Source organism: Neolamprologus brichardi, chromosome 20, assembly GCF_056152115.1.
Source record: "Neolamprologus brichardi isolate AB-2024 chromosome 20, ASM5615211v1, whole genome shotgun sequence".
NCBI classification, from domain to species: Eukaryota; Metazoa; Chordata; class Actinopteri; order Cichliformes; family Cichlidae; genus Neolamprologus; species Neolamprologus brichardi.
In genome coordinates, this window is record NC_142123.1 from 26624703 (window position 1) to 26643243 (window position 18541).

The following is an 18541-nucleotide window of genomic DNA, read 5'->3' on the forward strand; positions in this document are numbered from 1 at the left end:
TAGCTTCCTGTCAGCCTTCTTGTTTTCACTTTTTTAAGGGAGACGGGAAAGTATGTAATAAAGCAACATATTTGTAAGTAAACTTGTAACTTGCATGGTTTCTTTGCTCTCTAGCAACCCATTCTCTTCGTCCTACATATATTTTTTGGGGATTTGAGCGCTCTGTGCAAATATTAATAAAGCACAAGCACCAGCCCAACAATCTAGTTGTTTATTTGCAGTTAAATAGTCCCCGGCAGCGCCACGGTATAAAGCAAATGTAAACAACCTAAAATGACATAACAAAACATTAAAATAACTTCGGGTAATTGCAGAGAAACAGCTCCCCTTGAGGAAAGCGGTAGCGAGCCAACGCCCGGCAGTGAACTCCTCCGTTGGTTTCTTGTCCCTCCCTCAAGTTTCCGCAGAGCTTCTGTGGTCGTGCTGGCTGGAGTCCAATCAGCGCATCCGCCTGAGGGGAAAAGGAAAAGAGGGTCTCGCCAATTTAAGCAAGAGCAACGATAAACCGCACCAGGGCAACACTCTCTAAACTTTCCTCCACTAAAGAAATAAAGAAGAACATTTGTTTAATCTGCTCGTAGTTCGGGGTCGAATACACGCAGCACACTGTCTGTTTAGTGAACTTTGATAAAGTACAGAATGGCCGATACAAGTGCATCAAGCTCTCCCAGCTGCGTGGAGAGGCTGCAAAGCTACGTGAAGACCCAGAAAGGGTTCATCCTGGCAGCAGAAATAGTAAGTTTGTTCTCACTGTGATATTTGTGTGTCGCTCTGCTGTGATGATCCACGGTTAACGGTTCACAGATATGGCTTTCATATGCTGCATGTAAAGCTCACTTGTAACTAATCAATAATTTATAGATGGCTAAGTGGATTTATGTTCTGTATCTATTGATTTTTTAATCACTAATGTGTCATTTTTCCTTTGCTCGGTTTTCTTCTGTTTTTTATTCACATTTCTCACTCTAGTCTGTCCATATATATCACACCAGAAACGAAGCGCCCTACAGGGCATGTGCACCTTAGCATATGCTACTTCCGGTGCGAAACTCCTGTAGGGCGCTTCGTTTCCGGTGTGATATTCGCTCCTTGCTGACGCTTTTTCCAAAACAAGTCAACCAAATGGATGAATCATGGGGCGATTTAGATTTCTCGAGATGTCTTGCGCATTTACGGAATATATATGTAGATGCTGTTCATTGACCTGTCAATCTTTTTCCCTGCGCCTCAGAGCAAAACAGAGAAAGGATTCAAATTCTATGTTTCTCAGTATTTGCAAACAGCGGCCCCCCTACTGCACTTCGGAGTCACACTGCTAGCGATAGATGCAGCAATTCTGTACTGTACTGGAGAGACGGCACGGAGGAGATCGTCGGCAGCCGATCAGGACAATGTGATGTAAAAAAAACATGCAAACTTGCACTAAAAAATTTGCAAAACAGTGAGGTGAAAGGTGAACCGCGTTATAGCGAGGGACCACTGTAATTTTGAAAGTAAGTCACAACATACCTTTCGTAAATACTAATGTATAGAAACCCTTACAAGCAATTATTCATTTTTTGTGTGGCTTTTTCTCACGGTTTGTTAACATGCTGTGTAGGTGTGTACTTGACTATCTGATATCGACATAATGGGGGAAACATCTGGGTTTGACTATTGTTTACCTGTAGTTTGAATGCTGAACATTTGCCTGTTTAAATCATAAGAACTGTCACTATACAGAGATGTGCTTTTGAATGTAGACATGTGTCTTCTGATTTTGTAATGTAGTTCTGCTTGTGTTGAGTGATGTAAACAACTGATCGATCTAAACGCTTTAAACGTCAAAATTGATCATTAGATTTTTTTATGACACAACAGGGGTGAGTTTTCCCACCTTCTGCTCTTTGTAACTTAACGCGATCTTTCCGTTTTCATGTTTTGGACATGATTTTGGAGTATATCTTCACATTAGCGATTCACCGCAAAGTAAAGCCACCGGAAATGTACAACCATACATCCGGTCTCAAACCAGGAAGTTAGCATTTTCTCGTGCACAGAGTCCATTACAAAAGCCAAGGGGTTGTCACATGATTCGTAAGGTATTGAGGGCATTGTAGGCTCAGCCAATCAGAGCCAGCGTATTTCGTTATACGGGCATTTTGCTGTAACACGGGCAGAAATATTGCCGTTCAGCGCCTTTGTAACTTGAATTTTTCGTTAAATGGGGTATTCGTAAGTCGGGGTTCCACTGTATGTGCTTTCTCAGAGGTTAAGGGATTCCACCTGTCACTGGTGCTCCACTGTTCTTGCTTTTGGCATCAAGGGGCTGAGATACTGATCATTAAAGGTCACATAGGTTAACTCAGCCCACCGTCTCATGTGCTCACTTATAGGCTGGATATTGTCTGTAGCCAGAGTAGCAAAATGCAAAGTATATCACATTATTGGTAGTTTAAAGGCTCATAAAAGGATTTTCCATCCCACATTATAGGTTTGCACATCTGGCTCTGGTTAACAGGACTGCATGCACCCTGCAAAGGCAGGAATAGAAGTATAAATGCAAACAACCTACAGCTCCTAATAATAAACTGTCGTAGTGGCAAAGTAAAATGACTTCCTGTCTGGGAATACTGTTGTACTTTACTGTCCTTGACCACTATAGAGATTGACAGAACACGTGACTTTCGCGCATTGCGTTGTAGGTACGAGTGGCAACAAAATTAAAACACTGCATCAAGCGCTAGCATTTCCAGCACCGGTAATCATTAATTCTGCGGTTTTAATCCCTACTTGCATTTTATTTGCCCCAAAAACAGTTACGTACAAAACGACGGAGAACGCGGCAGGTCTGTACGAAGACAGACTTGACGAAAAGGCAAAAAAAGTACAAGTAAAAAATTAAAGGAGTGAAAGGGTTAGACCCATACGAGCATACAGAGTGGAGTAAGGACGTTAGCGTGCTGCCCAACTTTCATCACGCACATATTTACTATTATATGGTCCTAAGTGTGAGTGCATACACTCACAAAATGTTCAGTAACTTCAGATCCCTGCAACAAGCCCAGGTCCAGTTTACTTTGGTGATTTGGACTATTCCATTTCACAGCTGTTGTTACATTTTTTCTCCTTTATTTCCTGTACAGGCCAACGCAATCTATTTGTCATTTCAGGTTGTAGTATTACACAACATTTTCACATCTAATAGAAATAAAATAAGTGTTTCATAATCCATTCAATTTGTTTTTATGTATAACTGGCATTATTGTTTCATTCTATTATAGAATCTTACAAGAAAGAAGCAAATTTGTATTCCATCATGCTTTATTAGCTGCTTTGATGAAAAACAAATCAACAATGCAAAAAAAAAAAAAAACGCACTGCAAAACAACATACTGGAAAACAGTTATTCACCATTTGGGCACATATATGCGTGACTTTTCGTGGCTGTTTTGATATCGCTTTCTCTCTTAACCGATCAAATCTCACTGTGGTAGAAGCTTTAAACTCGGTATGACCCAGGTTGATAAAGGGTGCCCAGTCTGGATCGTATTCCTGCATTTTGTAGGCTGGTTTTCCTACAAAACACAACGGACATTAGCCCGCAAAGCCACTGTGAACAAAGCAGCAAAGCGCATCGAATTCAATTCAAATCAATATAAGACTTATTTGTAGCCTACATCAACAATGATGTTATGATAAATTACGTAATAACTACAACAGAAGACTTTGTGGAAGTGCTTGGAGCAGACTAACTTGTGAACTGGAGTGTTCTGGAAAGTTATATTTGGTCTTCGAATGGCTGCAATCCAGGCCATCCGTCGGCTCTTTGTTACTTCGGAAACATGGCATGAACAATTTCTCTTCCATGACGTAATCCGATAAAAACCGATCTCTTTACCCGTCGGCTTCCCGTGGCTGTCATGCGACTGGTTTTACCCCGGAAATGACGTCACATTTTCAGTCTCTATTTTCACATTAACGCCTTTGTTTGAATTCACAGCGGTGTGATCTCTTAACACATGAGTCACTTTAAGCTTAAATACTTTGCACAAGTTCTGTATTGTCAGTGGATCAGTATCTAAGTACATTTACTTAAGTACTGTACTTGATGTCATTGCACTTCCACTGCTTTTCTTCTTTATGTTGCAATTTACAAACTAAGATTTTTGTTAGAGATTCTAGTCAGCTGGTGAAATATAACGCAATGTATGAGAATGCAAAACAATCAGCATCACTTGGAGACTCATAATAAATTCCATATGCATAGTAATAAGACAACAGTACGGATTGAGTAATATGATTACAGAAGCTTTGGAATATAGGACTTTTACTTGTAGTTGATTTATGTTTCCTTCAGGCAGAGACTTGAATACCTTTTAAAGTGTTTGTCAGCTTCAGATTAAGCTCTTGAGTCAAAGTTTTATCACATCACCCTACATGACTCGAGGGAAATGACTTGTGTTAAAACAACCAAACATGTATAAATTGCCAGATATTTGTCTATTGTCTTGTGTAGTCTGGAAGATAAGTGGATCTACTTGAGGCGACTTTTGTTGTGATTTGGCGCTATATAAATAAAATTGAATTGAATTGGATGACAGGGTGGGTGCAGTTTTCTCTGTGGTGGGGTCGGGTGGGCTGTCCCGGGCTCTGTGGGGCCGGGTGGCGCTGCTGAACTGGGCCCCGGTTATATTACTGTGAAGCACTTTGTGGTTTTTATCCTGTGAAAAGTGCTATATAAATAAATTGATTTGATTTGATTCATTTACTGTCCAGCTGGACGTGACAGCTCTATAGACAGATTATTTTCTGTTGCTGTGTGACGCTACAAAAATGTGCAGTCCTATCAGAAAAATTGCAGCTGATTTTTATACCTGGAAATTCTAACAGGGTAGAGGAATTTACGCAGTGTGGGTGTTAGTTTCCTGTGAAATTTACACTCATATCAAGTCTTATCTTCTATTTTCTCTCATCTCTGTCTTAGCTTGTCAGTTTTATCGTCATCATCTGCTATGCTGCTTCCTGGTGTGGAGGCTACACCACGGTGCCCATATGTGAGATGACCTTCTCCATGATCTTCTTCGGCATCTTCATGATGGACCTGGACAAGCAGTTCTCAGGGATCAGCTGGGTCTGGACTGTGAGTCCACACACACATAACTACATGCACACCCTCTGACACATTTCTGTGCTAAATTGCATAATATTTCATCTTTTGCTTCCCTTGGTGCAGGATCTGTTCCGTGCTGCGGTTGGTGCCGTCCTCTACATCATCATCTCTCTGATCCATCTGTTTGGAGGATCCAGGGATGGAGCTTGTATGGCAGGCGCGGTTAGTTAAGCCAGAATGACTCAGCCTGAGTTCTTAGCTGCATACTGAATCTGCTCATATTTATTTCTCTGTTTATTTTGACAACTGATGGCTGTTACCCCTGACTAATTTCGGTGCTGCCAGTTATACATGTGAAAACTGAATGCCTGGTGTTTTTTGTCACTTTTTTGTGTTCAATATGAAACACCCAGACTTTCTGAAAAAGCAGGCACTCGACATTGAGTAATGTTCATACTGCAATACCTCCTTCCTTTTTGACTACAACTGTAGACTGTGACTTATTACCTTACTTTAGCTCATTCAAAAATTTCTAAGACAAAAAAAAAATGCCGATATAACACTAAAACACATGTTATGTAGTTTGAATGTTAGTTTATTGTTGCCAAAAACAGGACACGGTGATGACTGGAAATCAGTCTGAAACAGCTAACAGCAGCATTACAGTGCATTGGGAGTCAGAGGAGGAAAGGCGTAGCTGCACACAAAATTGGTAGCTACAGCCACTAATTATATTAACAATGTAACGGCGTTATTAAAAGGCTTTGCAATGAACAGAGAACAGAGTACACCGGTAGCTAGTCTGGGTTCAAAAACTCATTTGATATCAGACTCTGTGGTGTCATAACTGTTTACACACAGTAGAGAAACATATTTTTTTACAAAAATGTAAAAAAACAACAACCCCATTTTAAAGTTGCTTTCTCATTAAAAAACAAAGGTTTTTGTTGTTTTTTTTAAGCAGAAAAAAACCAACAACCCCATTTTAAAGTTGCTTTATCATTAGTTTTTGCCTTTGAGCAGGATACACCTGTAACCTTTAAAAACTTTGCATGCAAGTTGCAGATATGTGGTGTCTTGTCCAGTATGATGTCATGCTTATATCATATGTCACAAGCATGATAGGGACCCTGAATTTGATAAACCTTTAAAAAGATGGGAGTTAATGTAGTTTTTGCCATATACTACTGGATGTACTGACAACTGTCACTGTATTACTTTGGTCATGAGGTCTGGCTGAACATACTGCTGCTCTCACTGAAAACACTCAGTGCAGATTCACAAATCCTCAGATGAACAATGAGCAATTTTGACAAGTCCCTTTGAGTGAGAGAAGTTGATCATTCACTTATATAAAAGATGGAAACCGCTTGTGGGTCGGAAAAGTGAAGCCAAAGCAGAAGTGTCTCAAACCTGCATTCTTTGTAATAACCAGCAGGTGGCACTTCCTTTTGGTTATAGAGATATCAGGCTATATGGATGATCTCAGTAAACACTTTGATGAGATGGAAAGGGCAGTGCAGCTTATAGTATGTGGAAGTGTTAATACAGTTAATTTCTTACTGGAAAACTGAAAATAATGCATGAACAAAATGGTAAGACTGAGCCTGTAACTGCATCACAATCTCTGTTTGCTTTTACACTGAATCAGAGGACAATAAATATTGTTTTGTTGGTTTTTGAAAGATTTTGTTTACTATTTATCAGTTTACTTTTTAAAAAATGAACTAAGTGGGCTTGTTATGCTCCTAATGACAGTAGATTTTCTGTATGTTAAAGATAAATTTCACATCTCATTTCCCCACCACAACCATCCTTGTGGTATGCTATGTCTACACGTAGTCTTATATATGATATGTACTGCCAGTCTTTTTCAACCCCTTTGATGTGTTTTTTTTTTTTTTTTTTTTTCCATTTTAATATGCTTTACAAGAGTCTGTAATTTAAAAGTTCAAATGGAAATAAAAGCCATTTTACCACAAAGAAAAACTGTTTTCTGGCTTGCTCTGTACACTCATGTGTCCTGCTAAATTATCTTAAAGTGCTTCATTTACAAGTGTATACAGTCATGGTAAAAAGTACACTATCTATTCCAAGGTATTGCATGTGAGGACACCTGGTCCTTGTCAGGTCTATAAAAAGTGGGTAAATACAGCACGAGATAAACAAAAAGACGACGTGAAATTATTCGAGAGATAAATTTTTAAAGGATAAAATACAGTAAATAAGCAAAGTAATTCAATTTCACAATATAAAATTCAATTTAGTCATGATCATTTTCAAACCAATAAATTGAATTTCAGATTAGACTAATTCAAATTCAGTTTTTAAAAGCATTTATTCATGTTACAATTCAGAATTCAGCAGAAATGAGGTTTTATTTTCGGAAGCAGGTAAAGACAGCGGCCGACAGCGCTGTAAAAAAAAAAAAAAAAAAAAAAAAAAAAAAAAGGTAGACTTGTGGGTAACAAGCAAGCGAATATTGCAGAGAACAGATTTTTAGACGGGAAACTTTTCTTGAAGTATACTGAGAGAGAGAGAGAGCTGTCCATGAAGTGTGATTTTTTTTTTTTTTTTTTTATTGTGGTGGAAGCAAAACAGCAAAAGTCAGGTATTTCATGACAATGTTTATGTGAAGCGTAGTTTGGATCTTCTTTTGCTGCTGGTTCAGTCAATATTATTTGGAGAGCGATAAAATCTGCAGCTCAGAATCTAGCGCAAAAAAGACGTAAACACAAAGCAGGGACCCGCCGAAACATCAGAATCAGCGAGCTGTCGGCTTTGAGCCCCAACCGTGTCAGTCGGGTGAGAAAGGCGACTTTGTGCAGAATCCACGTACCTGCTCTCATTTACTGTTTTAGTTGTTGAAATTTTGTGAGGTTTGACCTGAGATTCTGGCATTTCGGGCAAAATAAATGTATATAAAAAATCGATTCAGGATTTTAATGAATGATATCAAGCTATCCAAGCTAGAATCGATTTAAATCGATAATCAAAACCCACCCCTACTCCTAACCACAAAACAAGTTTTCCCATTTCTCATAATACCATCTGCATCAAGACTCCACACAAGGGTGAAAATGTTGTACACACCAGTTTTCTATATTGGGTTTATTTCTGATCAAATACCCTGCACTCCTCGTGCTCGTCGTCGCTCCATGCCTTTTGCCACCCCATTAGAAAAAAACCTGGAAACGCCCCTGTTCACGTGCAAGCTGCCATGTCGCACTTTTTTTTTCTTTTTTTTGCTCTGCGTGTGCACAAAGTCACAAATTATGCATATGTCAGCGAATATGATGCAAGGAAAACAATGAAAAGAAAAAAGCTACCGTTGCCTGAAGCTCTAGTCTCTTGTTTAGCTTCCTGTCAGCCTTCTTGTTTTCACTTTTTAAGGGAGACGGGAAAGTATGTAATAAAGCAACATATTTGTAAGTAAACTTGTAACTTGCATGGTTTCTTTGCTCTTTAGCAACCCATTCTCTTCGTCCTACATATAGTTTTTAGGGATTTGAGCGCTCTGTGCAAATATTAATAAAGCACAAGCACCAGCCCAACAATCTAGTTGTTTATTTGCAGTTAAATAATCCCCGGCAGCGCCACGGTATAAAGCAAATTTAAACAACCTAAAATGACATAACAAAACATTAAAATAACTTCGGGTAATTGCAGAGAAACAGCTCCCCTTGAGGAAAACGGCAGCGAGCCAACGCCCGGCAGTGAACTCCTCCGCTGGTTCCTTGTCCCTCCCTCTTTTAGAGTTTCCGCAGAGCTTCTGTGGTAGTGCTGGAGTCCAATAATCGCATTTCAACAAGACCTCCGCTCGGAGAAGTTGATTCATCCGCCTGAGGGGAAAATAACGACTCGCCAATTTAAGCAAGAGCAACGATAAACCGCACCAGGGCAGCACTCTCTAAACTTTCCTCCACTAAAGAAATAAAGAAGAACATTTGTTTAATCTGCTCGTAGTTCGGGGTAGAATACACGCACCACACTGTCTGTTTAGTGAACTTTGATAAAGTACAGAATGGCCGATACAAGTGCGTCCGGCTCTCCCAGCTGCGTGGAGAGGCTGAAAAGCTACGTGAAGACCCAGAAAGGGTTCATCCTGGCAGCAGAAATAGTAAGTTTGTTCTCACTGTGATATTTGTGTGCAGCTCTGCTCTGACGATCCACGGTTAACGACTCACAGATATGGCTTTAATATGCTGCGTGTAAAGCTCACTTGTAACTAATCAATAATTTATAGATGGCTAAGTGGATTTATGTTCTGTATCTATTGATTTTTTTTAATCACTAATGTGTCATTTTCCCTTTGCTCGGTTTTCTTCTATTTTGTTATTCACATTTCTCACTCTAGTCTGTATAAGGAATGAAAAGTATGTGCTTTCTCAGAGGTGAAGGGATTCCACCTGTCACTGCTGCTCCACTGTTTTTGCTTTTGGCACCAAGGAGCTGAAATGCTGATCATTAAAGGTCACATAGGTTAACTCAGCCCACCGTCTCACGTGCTCACTTACAGGCTGGATATTGTCTGTAGCCAGAGTAGCAAAATGCAAAGTATATCACATTGTTGGTAGTATAAAGGCTCATAAAAGGATTTTCCATCCCACATTATAGGTTTGCACATCTGGCTCTGGTTAACAGGACTGCATGCACCCCGCAAAGGCAGGAATAGAAGTATAAATGCAAACAACCTACAGCTCCTAATAATAAACTGTCTTAGTGGCAAAGTAAAATGACTTCCTGTCTGGGAATACTGTTGTACTTTACTGTCCTTGACCACTATTTTCACATGAACGCCTTTGTTTGCATTTCACAGCGGTGTGATCTCTTAACACATGAGTCACTTTAAGCTTAAATACTTTGCATAAGTTCCGTATTGTCAGTGGATCAGTATCTAAGTAAATTTACTTAAGTACTGTACTTGATGTCATTGCACTTCCACTGCTTTTTTCCTATGTGTTGCAATATACAAACTAAGATTTTTGTTATAGATTCTAGTCAGCTGGTGAAATATAACGCAATGTATGAGAATGCAAAACAATCAGCACCACTTGGAGACGCATAATAAATTCCATATGCATAGTAATAAGACAACAGTACGGATTGAGTAATATGATTACAGAAGCTTTGGAATATAGGACTTTTACTTGTAGTTGATTTATGTTTCCTTCAGGCAGAGACTGAATACCTTTTAAAGTGTTTGTCAGCTTTACATTAAGCTCTTGAGTTGAAGTTTTATCAGATCACCCTACATGACTCGAGGGAAATGACTTGTGTTAAAACAACCAAACATTAAACTGTACAAATTGCCAGATATTTCCTGTATGTTTCTGCTTTAATAGGTTCACTGTTAACATAGATCCCAAATATTTAATAGCATTTATCCACCCGATAAAGGATAAACTCAACATAGTAAATTGCAAAGACAAAAGGAAAAACAAATAAAACTGGTCAGCATTAATATCCAAAACAAAATGAATTAATGCGTTCCACTGAGTAAAACGGAAAATGCGCTTTTTTTTCGCCGAACCAACTTTTTGCTCTCATAGCTCGACAAGCTCATTATAAAGCAGCCCCTCAGATGTTGGTGGTCAGTACTCTGCCCACTGTAAAACCTTTCCCCCCCCAAAAAAATCCGCTTTGCCAGATAATGGAAATTCCAAGCTGCTGTGAAGTTTTACCCTGGGAACAAAGAATGCGTGAAATGTTTAACACACACATCTCTGGTCTGCCATTCAAGGATAGGTTTGCTTTATGCTTCACTGAACACCCTTCATAGTTTTTTTCCTCTCCTACTCATTACTTTACTGGAAAGTGATAAACTCAGACGGAAGTCATCTGATGGTGGATATCTGAAATGCTTTGGAGTGTAGGGAGAAGGACTGTGGGAGCAAACAGGAAGGCCAATGTGATTACTGCTTATTATGGGTGTTTCCAGCTTAATAGGAAAAGGGGTATCTCATCCCAGCAGGCAGGGATGCAGAAGCATGCCAGTTGTTAAACCAAAAATGTGAAGGAATAAACTTCCTGACTTCACGCACAGTATTTTAGCCTCAAGGTTTCAGTGCATCAACAAATTAGGTTTAGACCTATTTTTTTAATTCTGCCTGTAAGAAGCATGACCATGCATGAACATGTTTGTATTTGCAGAGCAACTCGCAGGTCACAGTCACTCCCATGTAGCGCACGCTTCACATGGCACAGTTAAGCCTGTGGCAATGAGTTGTGATGAGCTAATTAATGACCTTGTTTATAATATTAAGAACGTGAACTAGTTCAGTGATTGAAGAGTGGAAATCCATTTTTAGTGATTCAGGTTTTTTTGGGGGGTGGGTGGGGAATGCAACGTGTATAATGGGTACAAATGAGTAGTTTTAAGTAAGAAGAGAGATGAAATAGGACTTTCCCTTCTTGCTCTTGCACACATTCATTGACTTCCCTAGCAACTGTTGCTGTTTGGAATGGCTCTGCACTGTGTACTACGTCTTTGCCCTCATGTAGCTGCTGACTATAAATAGCCAGCCGTTCACAACAGTTTCCCTCCCAGTCAATTCAACGAGAGCAGCTTATTTTTCTGATTTGAAAAGATCCTGCCTGGGATCTTTTCAAGCTGCCTGGTGCAAACAGATCTACTGCTGTGTGCAAAACATAAAGGTGTCAACAACTCAGAGAATTTCTTGTTCAGAGGGACTCTTGTGTAGTGGGTGTTTCTCTGTGCGACGGCCTCCTCAGTAGCCACTGCTCTCAGAGCAGCCGCCTCGAGTCCGAATAGAGCTTCTTTTGTGTAGGGCCTTGGCCTCAGCCTCCTGACTGCACTACAGAGGCAGCCTGTGCCAGTCTCAGGAACACACGAACTACTGATGCATCAGAGTTGCTGGCTGGCTGTTCGTGTGTGGGGAGGGGAGGCTGTAGTGACAGATGTAGGGGCTGGTGTCAAGTCAGTTAAATCATGCGTGTATCATATAGACTGCTGTGATTTGACACTGTCTCCTGAGTCGTCTGTGTCTGAGAATAAAACATTGCATTGAGTGCAACTGCCTTTTTTAGATGCATGTCAGAGTTAAGAGTGTGATTTTATTTAGTAAGTATTACACGACTATGATGAATGTAACCATAGATTATGATGTGATGTGCTTTCTTTAAAAGGCTCTGGGTCAAAAAAGAATCATACCTAATATAAGATTTAGGGTAAAATAGTAAGTATATATATTTTTTTAAGTGTTAGGATGCTTACGTGTTTAAGACCTGCAGTGATTAATTAGTAAATTCATTAGTTAAAAGAAAGAATATCATTTTTCATTCCTATGCACCATGAATTTAATGTTTTCAGTGGGTTTTAATGTAATTTCCCCTTTTCCTATATATGCAGTCTTGTTTTTTGGCACGTGTGTAAGTGGCAGAAACCCCGCTGTGAGGTTTAAACACAAATGTGCAGGAAAAGGATTCACTGAATGTTGTCACAAATCAAATAAAATGAATGCCAGTTAGTGTGTTTTAGCAAATATAGTTGTTATACTTTTGAACCTTTGAAGTTTGCTCTCCTCCACGGCTGTTATATAACTTTGTGTGAAAGCATCTGCCCACACAGTTTGACAGCGGCAACAATAGCGATATTGAAAAACGGACTGATAGTGAGCTGTAGGCTGCCTGAGTTTATGGTTTCTCCACACTGGCCGCGTTTCATTGGAGCGAGAAGAATGCATGCTGACTTTTTTTTTTTTTCCCCTTATATGGAAAAATATGATGAAACAATCACTGGCTGTAAATCTAAGATGAAAGCAGCGTGTGATAGGCAGACACTGTGCATTATGCTCTGTTCAGTTGTCTCACTCTAATAGTATTTTGTCTAGAAAATAATTTGTTAGCATGAATAGCTGTTGTCATGTGAATGTTGGCTTGGAAGTAGTCAAGTGGCTGCTGTAAGCAGAATAATGATGGCTTTGTTGGAGTCATTTACTGTCCAGCTGGACGTGACAGCTCTATAGACAGATTATTTTCTGTTGCTGTGTGACGCTACAAAAATGTGCAGTCCTATCAGAAAAATTGCAGCTGATTTTTATACCTGGAAATTCTAACAGGGTAGAGGAATTTACGCAGTGTGGGTGTTAGTTTCCTGTGTCTTATCTCCTCTTTTCTCTCATCTCTATCTTAGCTTGTCAGTTTTATCGTCATCATCTGCTATGCTGCTTCCGTGTATGGAGGCTACTCTGCGTTGGCCATATGTGAGATGATCTTCTCCATGATCTTCTTCGGCATCTTCATGATGGACCTGGACAAGCAGATCCTCGTGATCAACTGGGTCTGGACTGTGAGTCCGCACACACATAACTGCATGCACACACACTGACACATTTCTGTGCTAAATTGCATAATGCTTCATCTTTTGCTTCCCTCTTTTGTGCAGGATCTGTTCCGTGCTGGGATTGGTGCCGTCCTCTACATCATCACCTCTCTGGTCAATTTCATTGGAGGATCTGGGGATGGAGCTCGTATCGCAGGCGCGGTTCGTTAAGCCAGAATGACTCAGCCTGAGTTCTTAGCTGCATACTGAATCTGCTCATATTTATTTCTCTGTTTACTTTGACAACTGATGGCTGTTACCACTGACTAATTTCGGTGCTGCCAGTTATACATGTGAAAACTGAATGCCTGGTGTAACAAAGGTTGTTTTTTTTTTTTTTAAGCAGAAAAAAACAACAACCCCATTTTAAAGTTGCTTTATCATTAGTTTTTGCCTTTGAGCAGGATACACCTGTAACCTTTAAAAACGTTGCATGCAAGTTGCAGATATGTGGTGTCCTGTCCAGTATGATGTCATGCTTATATCACATGTCACAAGCGTGATAGGGACCCAGGGACCCTGAATTTGATAAACCCTTAAGAAGATGAGTTATTGTAGTTTTTTGGACTAGATGTACTGACAACTGTCACTGTATTACTTTGGTCATGAGGTCTGACTGAAAATACAGCTGCTCTCACTGAAAACACTCAGTGCAGATTCACAAATCCTCAGATGAACAATGAGCAATTTTGACAAGTCCCTTTGAGTGAGAGAAGTTGATCATTTACTTTTATAAAAGATGGAAACAGCTTGTGGGTTGGAAAAGTGAAGCCAAAGCAGAGGTGTCTCAAACCTGCATTCTTTGTAATGACCAGCAGGTGGCACTTCCTTTTGGTTATAGAGATATCAGGCTATATGGATGATCTCAGATTTTGTTTACTATTTATCAGTTTACTTTTTAAAAAATGAACTAAGTGGGCTTGTTATGCTCCTAATGACAGTAGATTTTCTGTATGTTAAAGATAAATTTCACATCTCATTTCCCCACCACAACCATCCTTGTGGTATGCTATGTCTACACGTAGTCTTTTGTCACGTGTTTAGTTCCAAACATGTGCTTTGCAGCTTCTTCATGAACCAAAGTGTCTAATAGTGTGAAGAGCACAAAGTCTTCTGGCACTTAACTTTAACAAAATACTGATAATTTATTTAGATTGTATTTGTGTTAGTTGTGATTCTGATTGTCAGTTCTTGCTTCTTAGGTGTTTGGCTTGATCGCTGGGCTGATATTTGCATACGACACCTACACAATCTTCCTCCAAGTCAAAAGTAACAGACAGCACTCAGCAGCTCCAACTGGTGAGAAAAACACAGTTTTTGTTAATGCATTCAAAACATGTTCTTGGTTTTATTTGATATGTGCAATTTTCTCTAATGTCTTGTCTGTTTTTGTTTTTAACAGATGACAGAGTTTAAATGTTCTCAGACAGAAATACTTCTGTCAAGAACACAGCAGAACCAAAAGCAGTCATTTGGGCAAAGGTTAACAGAGGAGCGGGTCAGAGAGGAGGATGGACAGTAAAATGAGCAAGTCACAGTTTAATAAATGCTGCTGCATGACCTGAACAGATGAAATGTATCATAAAGAATGAAGCCAGAGAAGAAGATGACATAGCCTTAATGAGGGGTGCTGGCATCTGTCTGTATGTCTACTCCATGAGGGATTCCCCTCTCAAACTTTTATTCCAACCAGACTAAAAGGGGAAAGCTGCCAATAATAGGGAACACTTTGATTAATGCAGAGAGATTATGAAAGAGCGACCTAGCACTCAAAGAATCCTCAACCGATGCTTCTGAGATAATTCCATAACAGCAAAGACGCTGGTAAAGTATAACCTCCTGGGGGATAAAAAGCTTTTTAAAACATTATTTTGGGGGCAGCAAACTCATAAAGCACTCTTTTTTCCAGGTGTCCCCTTAATCACTGAAATAAGAGTTCATTTTCATAATCCTTTATATATCTCCCCATATAAGTGCCCAATGGTCTTATCAAGATGCCAAATGGCCAGACTTGCTTCTAGGAGGACTTTGGATGATGTCATCATGCAACTTGTCTAATACACTTGTCTACTGTTAATGGACTGCTGTAGTAAATAGTAACTGTGTTATTTGGGCTTCAGAAGCAACTGACACAGAGGTGGTGCTTTTTGAATCGTTTAATATTATAAATTTCTTCTTGGGGGACTTTTTTTGTACTTTCTCAGCTGGTTAAACCTTTGCTTTTCTGTTATTTAATAGTGTTCTGTGTGTTTTACAGTCCCTTAAAAGTCTCATTCAGAGTAACCAGTTCCCTCACCATCTTCCGTTTCATCTTTTGTTTCTAAGTACTAAAAAATTTGATTTCATTTTTATTAATCAGCAATCTTTGGCCGTTTTTCTTCTAGAGTTTTGGAATTTAGGAACCATAGATAGCCCATTAACTAAACAACCACACTTTTATTATTTAAAATTACATCGTCATCCTCAAGTTTTGCCTACAACTCTTGGATTCCTGCTCAGGTTATGCATTTTTCTTACATTTATAACACATTTTTTTAAGGTGCTACAATATTTTTCTGTAGACTGTATACTGCTCAGTAGCACAGTCCATATTTTGAACATGCTATGTTAACATTAGGATATGTACTGCGAGTGTTTTTTCAACCCCTTTGATGTTTTTTTTTCTTCTCATTTTAATATGCTTTACAAGAGTCTGTAATTTAAAAGTTCAAAGGGAAATAAAAGCCATTTTACCACAAAGAAAAACTGTTTTCTGGCTTGCTCTGTACACTCATGTGTCCTGCTAAATTATCTTAAAGTGCTTCATTTACAAGTGTATACAGTCATGGTAAAAAGTACACTATCTATTCCAAGGTATTGCATGTCAACACCTGGTCCTTATCAGGTCTATAAAAATTGGGTAAATACAGCACGAGATAAACAAAAAGATTACATGACATATACAGAAGCAATCTTGAGAAAAACTAAATACACTCCCATGATTTTGTCATGGAATGACCTTTACTAGCAATAACTTGACGTAATCATTTTCCGCATGACTTTATGAGTTTCCCTCGTTGCTGTGGAGGAATTCTGTCCCGCCCTTCTTTCCACTATTACTTCAGTCGTCGAGGTTTGCAGGTATTCGTTGATGAGCAGCTCTCTTAAGGTCCCACCACAGCATTTCAGTCAGGTTGACGTCTGGACTTTGACTGGGCCATTGCGACACCTTCATTCTTTTCTATTCTCTTGTAGATTTGCTGGTGTACTTCAGGCAATTTTTCTGTTGCATGACGTAATTTGAGCAAAGCCTTAGCTTTTGGACAGATGGCCTCAAATTTAACTCTAGATATTACTTATACAGTAGAGTTCATAGTCAAGTCATTGACTGCAATGTGTCCAGGTTTTGTAGCCAACAAGCTGATCTAGACCAGCTCAAATCAACACCTCTACAACGCAATTGGTATGAGGTGTTTGTGTTCAAATGATTTTGTGCCGTGCTTACTTTTTGCATATTGTGGCACTGTGTATTATGGCCAAACATCTCCACTCTGCACACATCTGTTCAAAGGACTTCCAGAGGTCATGTGATTTGTTCAGCTGCAACTTTGCAAATCTAAGTCATCCTGTCATGTTCTTTTTTTTTTTTTTTTTTTTTGACAGAAGAGGCTTTCTCCCTGCAACCCTTCCAAACAAGACACATTTATTAATCTTTTTCCTAATTGCACCATCATGAACTTCAACATTTAACTGAGACTGAGTCTGAGATGTATTAGTTGGGCATCCACTCCTGGAAAGATTGACAATTGTCTTGAATATTTTCCACTTGTAAATAATCGTTTTCACTTCAGAATGATATATTTCAAATTGTTTTGAAATGGTCTCATAATTCTTTTCAAACTGTTGGCAATCAAGGAAAGGTCATCAGAGATCAACCCATCAAAATTGATGGGCTGCTTGTCTTGTATTCATTTAATTTTAAGACCTACAAAGGACCAGATTCTTTTCATTAGGACACGAAATGTAAAATCTTGAACGAGGAGGAGGATGCACTTTCTTTTTACCATGACTACAGTTTAGGTACTGTGCATTTGTACTGTAAACTGTTTTATATTTCACTGCCACTAGATGGAAGCAGTCTGCAACTCTCCTATTGTGAACTGTTTTTCCTTATAAGCCACTAGGTAAGCCAATAGTGTAAAACCATCTAATATCAACAAAGTTATGCTGGTGCCCCTCATCAGCAGGACAATATTCAGATACGATCGGAAATTACTATGATTTGACACAATTCCTGCCAGGATCTGAATGACCTTGTGCAAACGTCTGTGATCTGTAATCTCGTCTGAGTTTTTTTTTCTCTCTCCCCTAAATATTATTATTTTTGCAGTTTGTGCATGCTGCCCCAACTCTTCGTTCTGAGATTACAGTGTGTTTATGTAAATCCTTTCCTACTTTGTTTTGAGCTTTGATGCTGCTGCCTTCGAATTGCAATAACCATTTTGTGACCCGTGTTATTTTAAAGACCTGCAGTGGAGTGATAATCCCTTGTTTGGGGTCATGATGGATGTTATCAAACTATTTCCCACTGGAACTCGAGAGTAATATTAACCCCCCACCCTAACCCCATCTGTGTGCATATTTTGTCGCCCCATTAGGAATATTTAATTTGAAGCTACAGCCAACGTGGCTGACTTCTCTTGTGCTCTGGATGTGCGTATTTTATAAAACAAAATGTCTTGGTAGACTTTACAAAACTTTGCATATATCCATGTCAACTTCCTTGTAGCCAAGGTGAAGTACGGGCCAAAACTTTGGGACAGTCGGCTATTGAGGTCTCTGTTGAGCAGGACAGGTAAAGTTGGAGGTTCACCAAGGTTACAGGTTGCGGCAGATCCGTGTCCACACAGTCAAAATAAAAAAAGGCACGCCATCAATTTGATTGAACAATGGGTTTCAATGTGATAAATTGAATAAGTAAAAATTTGAATGAATATTTAGTTGATGTTTATTTGTTAACGTTGCTTAAATTTGGACTCTGCTCAAGAATCGACAAGAATATACTTCAGTACCTCTTTTATTTTGAAGTCTCCGCCGGAGGTTGTATTTTACACTTAAGCTAGCTT

The 18541-nt window shown here is 39.3% G+C and overlaps 2 protein-coding genes across 2 annotated transcripts; both read left to right on the forward strand.

The window, feature by feature from the left end:
* The first annotated feature begins 404 nt into the window (after positions 1-404).
* On the forward strand, positions 405-7064 carry LOC148097004 (proteolipid protein 2-like). The gene is made up of 3 exons (XM_087833979.1): positions 405-735; positions 4967-5122; positions 5216-7064. Exons 1-3 carry the CDS (start codon positions 640-642, stop codon positions 5321-5323), a joined length of 360 nt encoding a protein of 119 aa, XP_087690105.1. The 5' UTR covers positions 405-639; the 3' UTR covers positions 5324-7064.
* Positions 7065-8861: 1797 nt separating this feature from the next.
* On the forward strand, positions 8862-16181 carry plp2b (proteolipid protein 2b). The gene is made up of 5 exons (XM_087833978.1): positions 8862-9212; positions 13248-13403; positions 13500-13598; positions 14639-14735; positions 14839-16181. The coding sequence occupies exons 1-5, from the start codon at positions 9117-9119 to the stop codon at positions 14850-14852; spliced, it is 462 nt and encodes a 153-aa protein (XP_087690104.1). The 5' UTR covers positions 8862-9116; the 3' UTR covers positions 14853-16181.
* The last annotated feature ends 2360 nt before the right edge of the window (positions 16182-18541 follow it).

Bases quoted from the DNA above. Each gene is read 5' to 3' on its own strand.
- LOC148097004 (XM_087833979.1), top strand. From the start codon at position 640: ATGGCCGATACAAGTGCATCAAGCTCTCCCAGCTGCGTGGAGAGGCTG. The intron at 736-4,966 runs GTAAGTTTGTTC...TCTCTGTCTTAG, and splicing joins TCATCCTGGCAGCAGAAATA to CTTGTCAGTTTTATCGTCAT. The intron at 5,123-5,215 runs GTGAGTCCACAC...CCCTTGGTGCAG, and splicing joins GGATCAGCTGGGTCTGGACT to GATCTGTTCCGTGCTGCGGT.
- plp2b (XM_087833978.1), top strand. From the start codon at position 9,117: ATGGCCGATACAAGTGCGTCCGGCTCTCCCAGCTGCGTGGAGAGGCTG. The intron at 13,404-13,499 runs GTGAGTCCGCAC...TCTTTTGTGCAG, and splicing joins TGATCAACTGGGTCTGGACT to GATCTGTTCCGTGCTGGGAT. The intron at 13,599-14,638 runs GTTCGTTAAGCC...CTTGCTTCTTAG, and splicing joins GAGCTCGTATCGCAGGCGCG to GTGTTTGGCTTGATCGCTGG.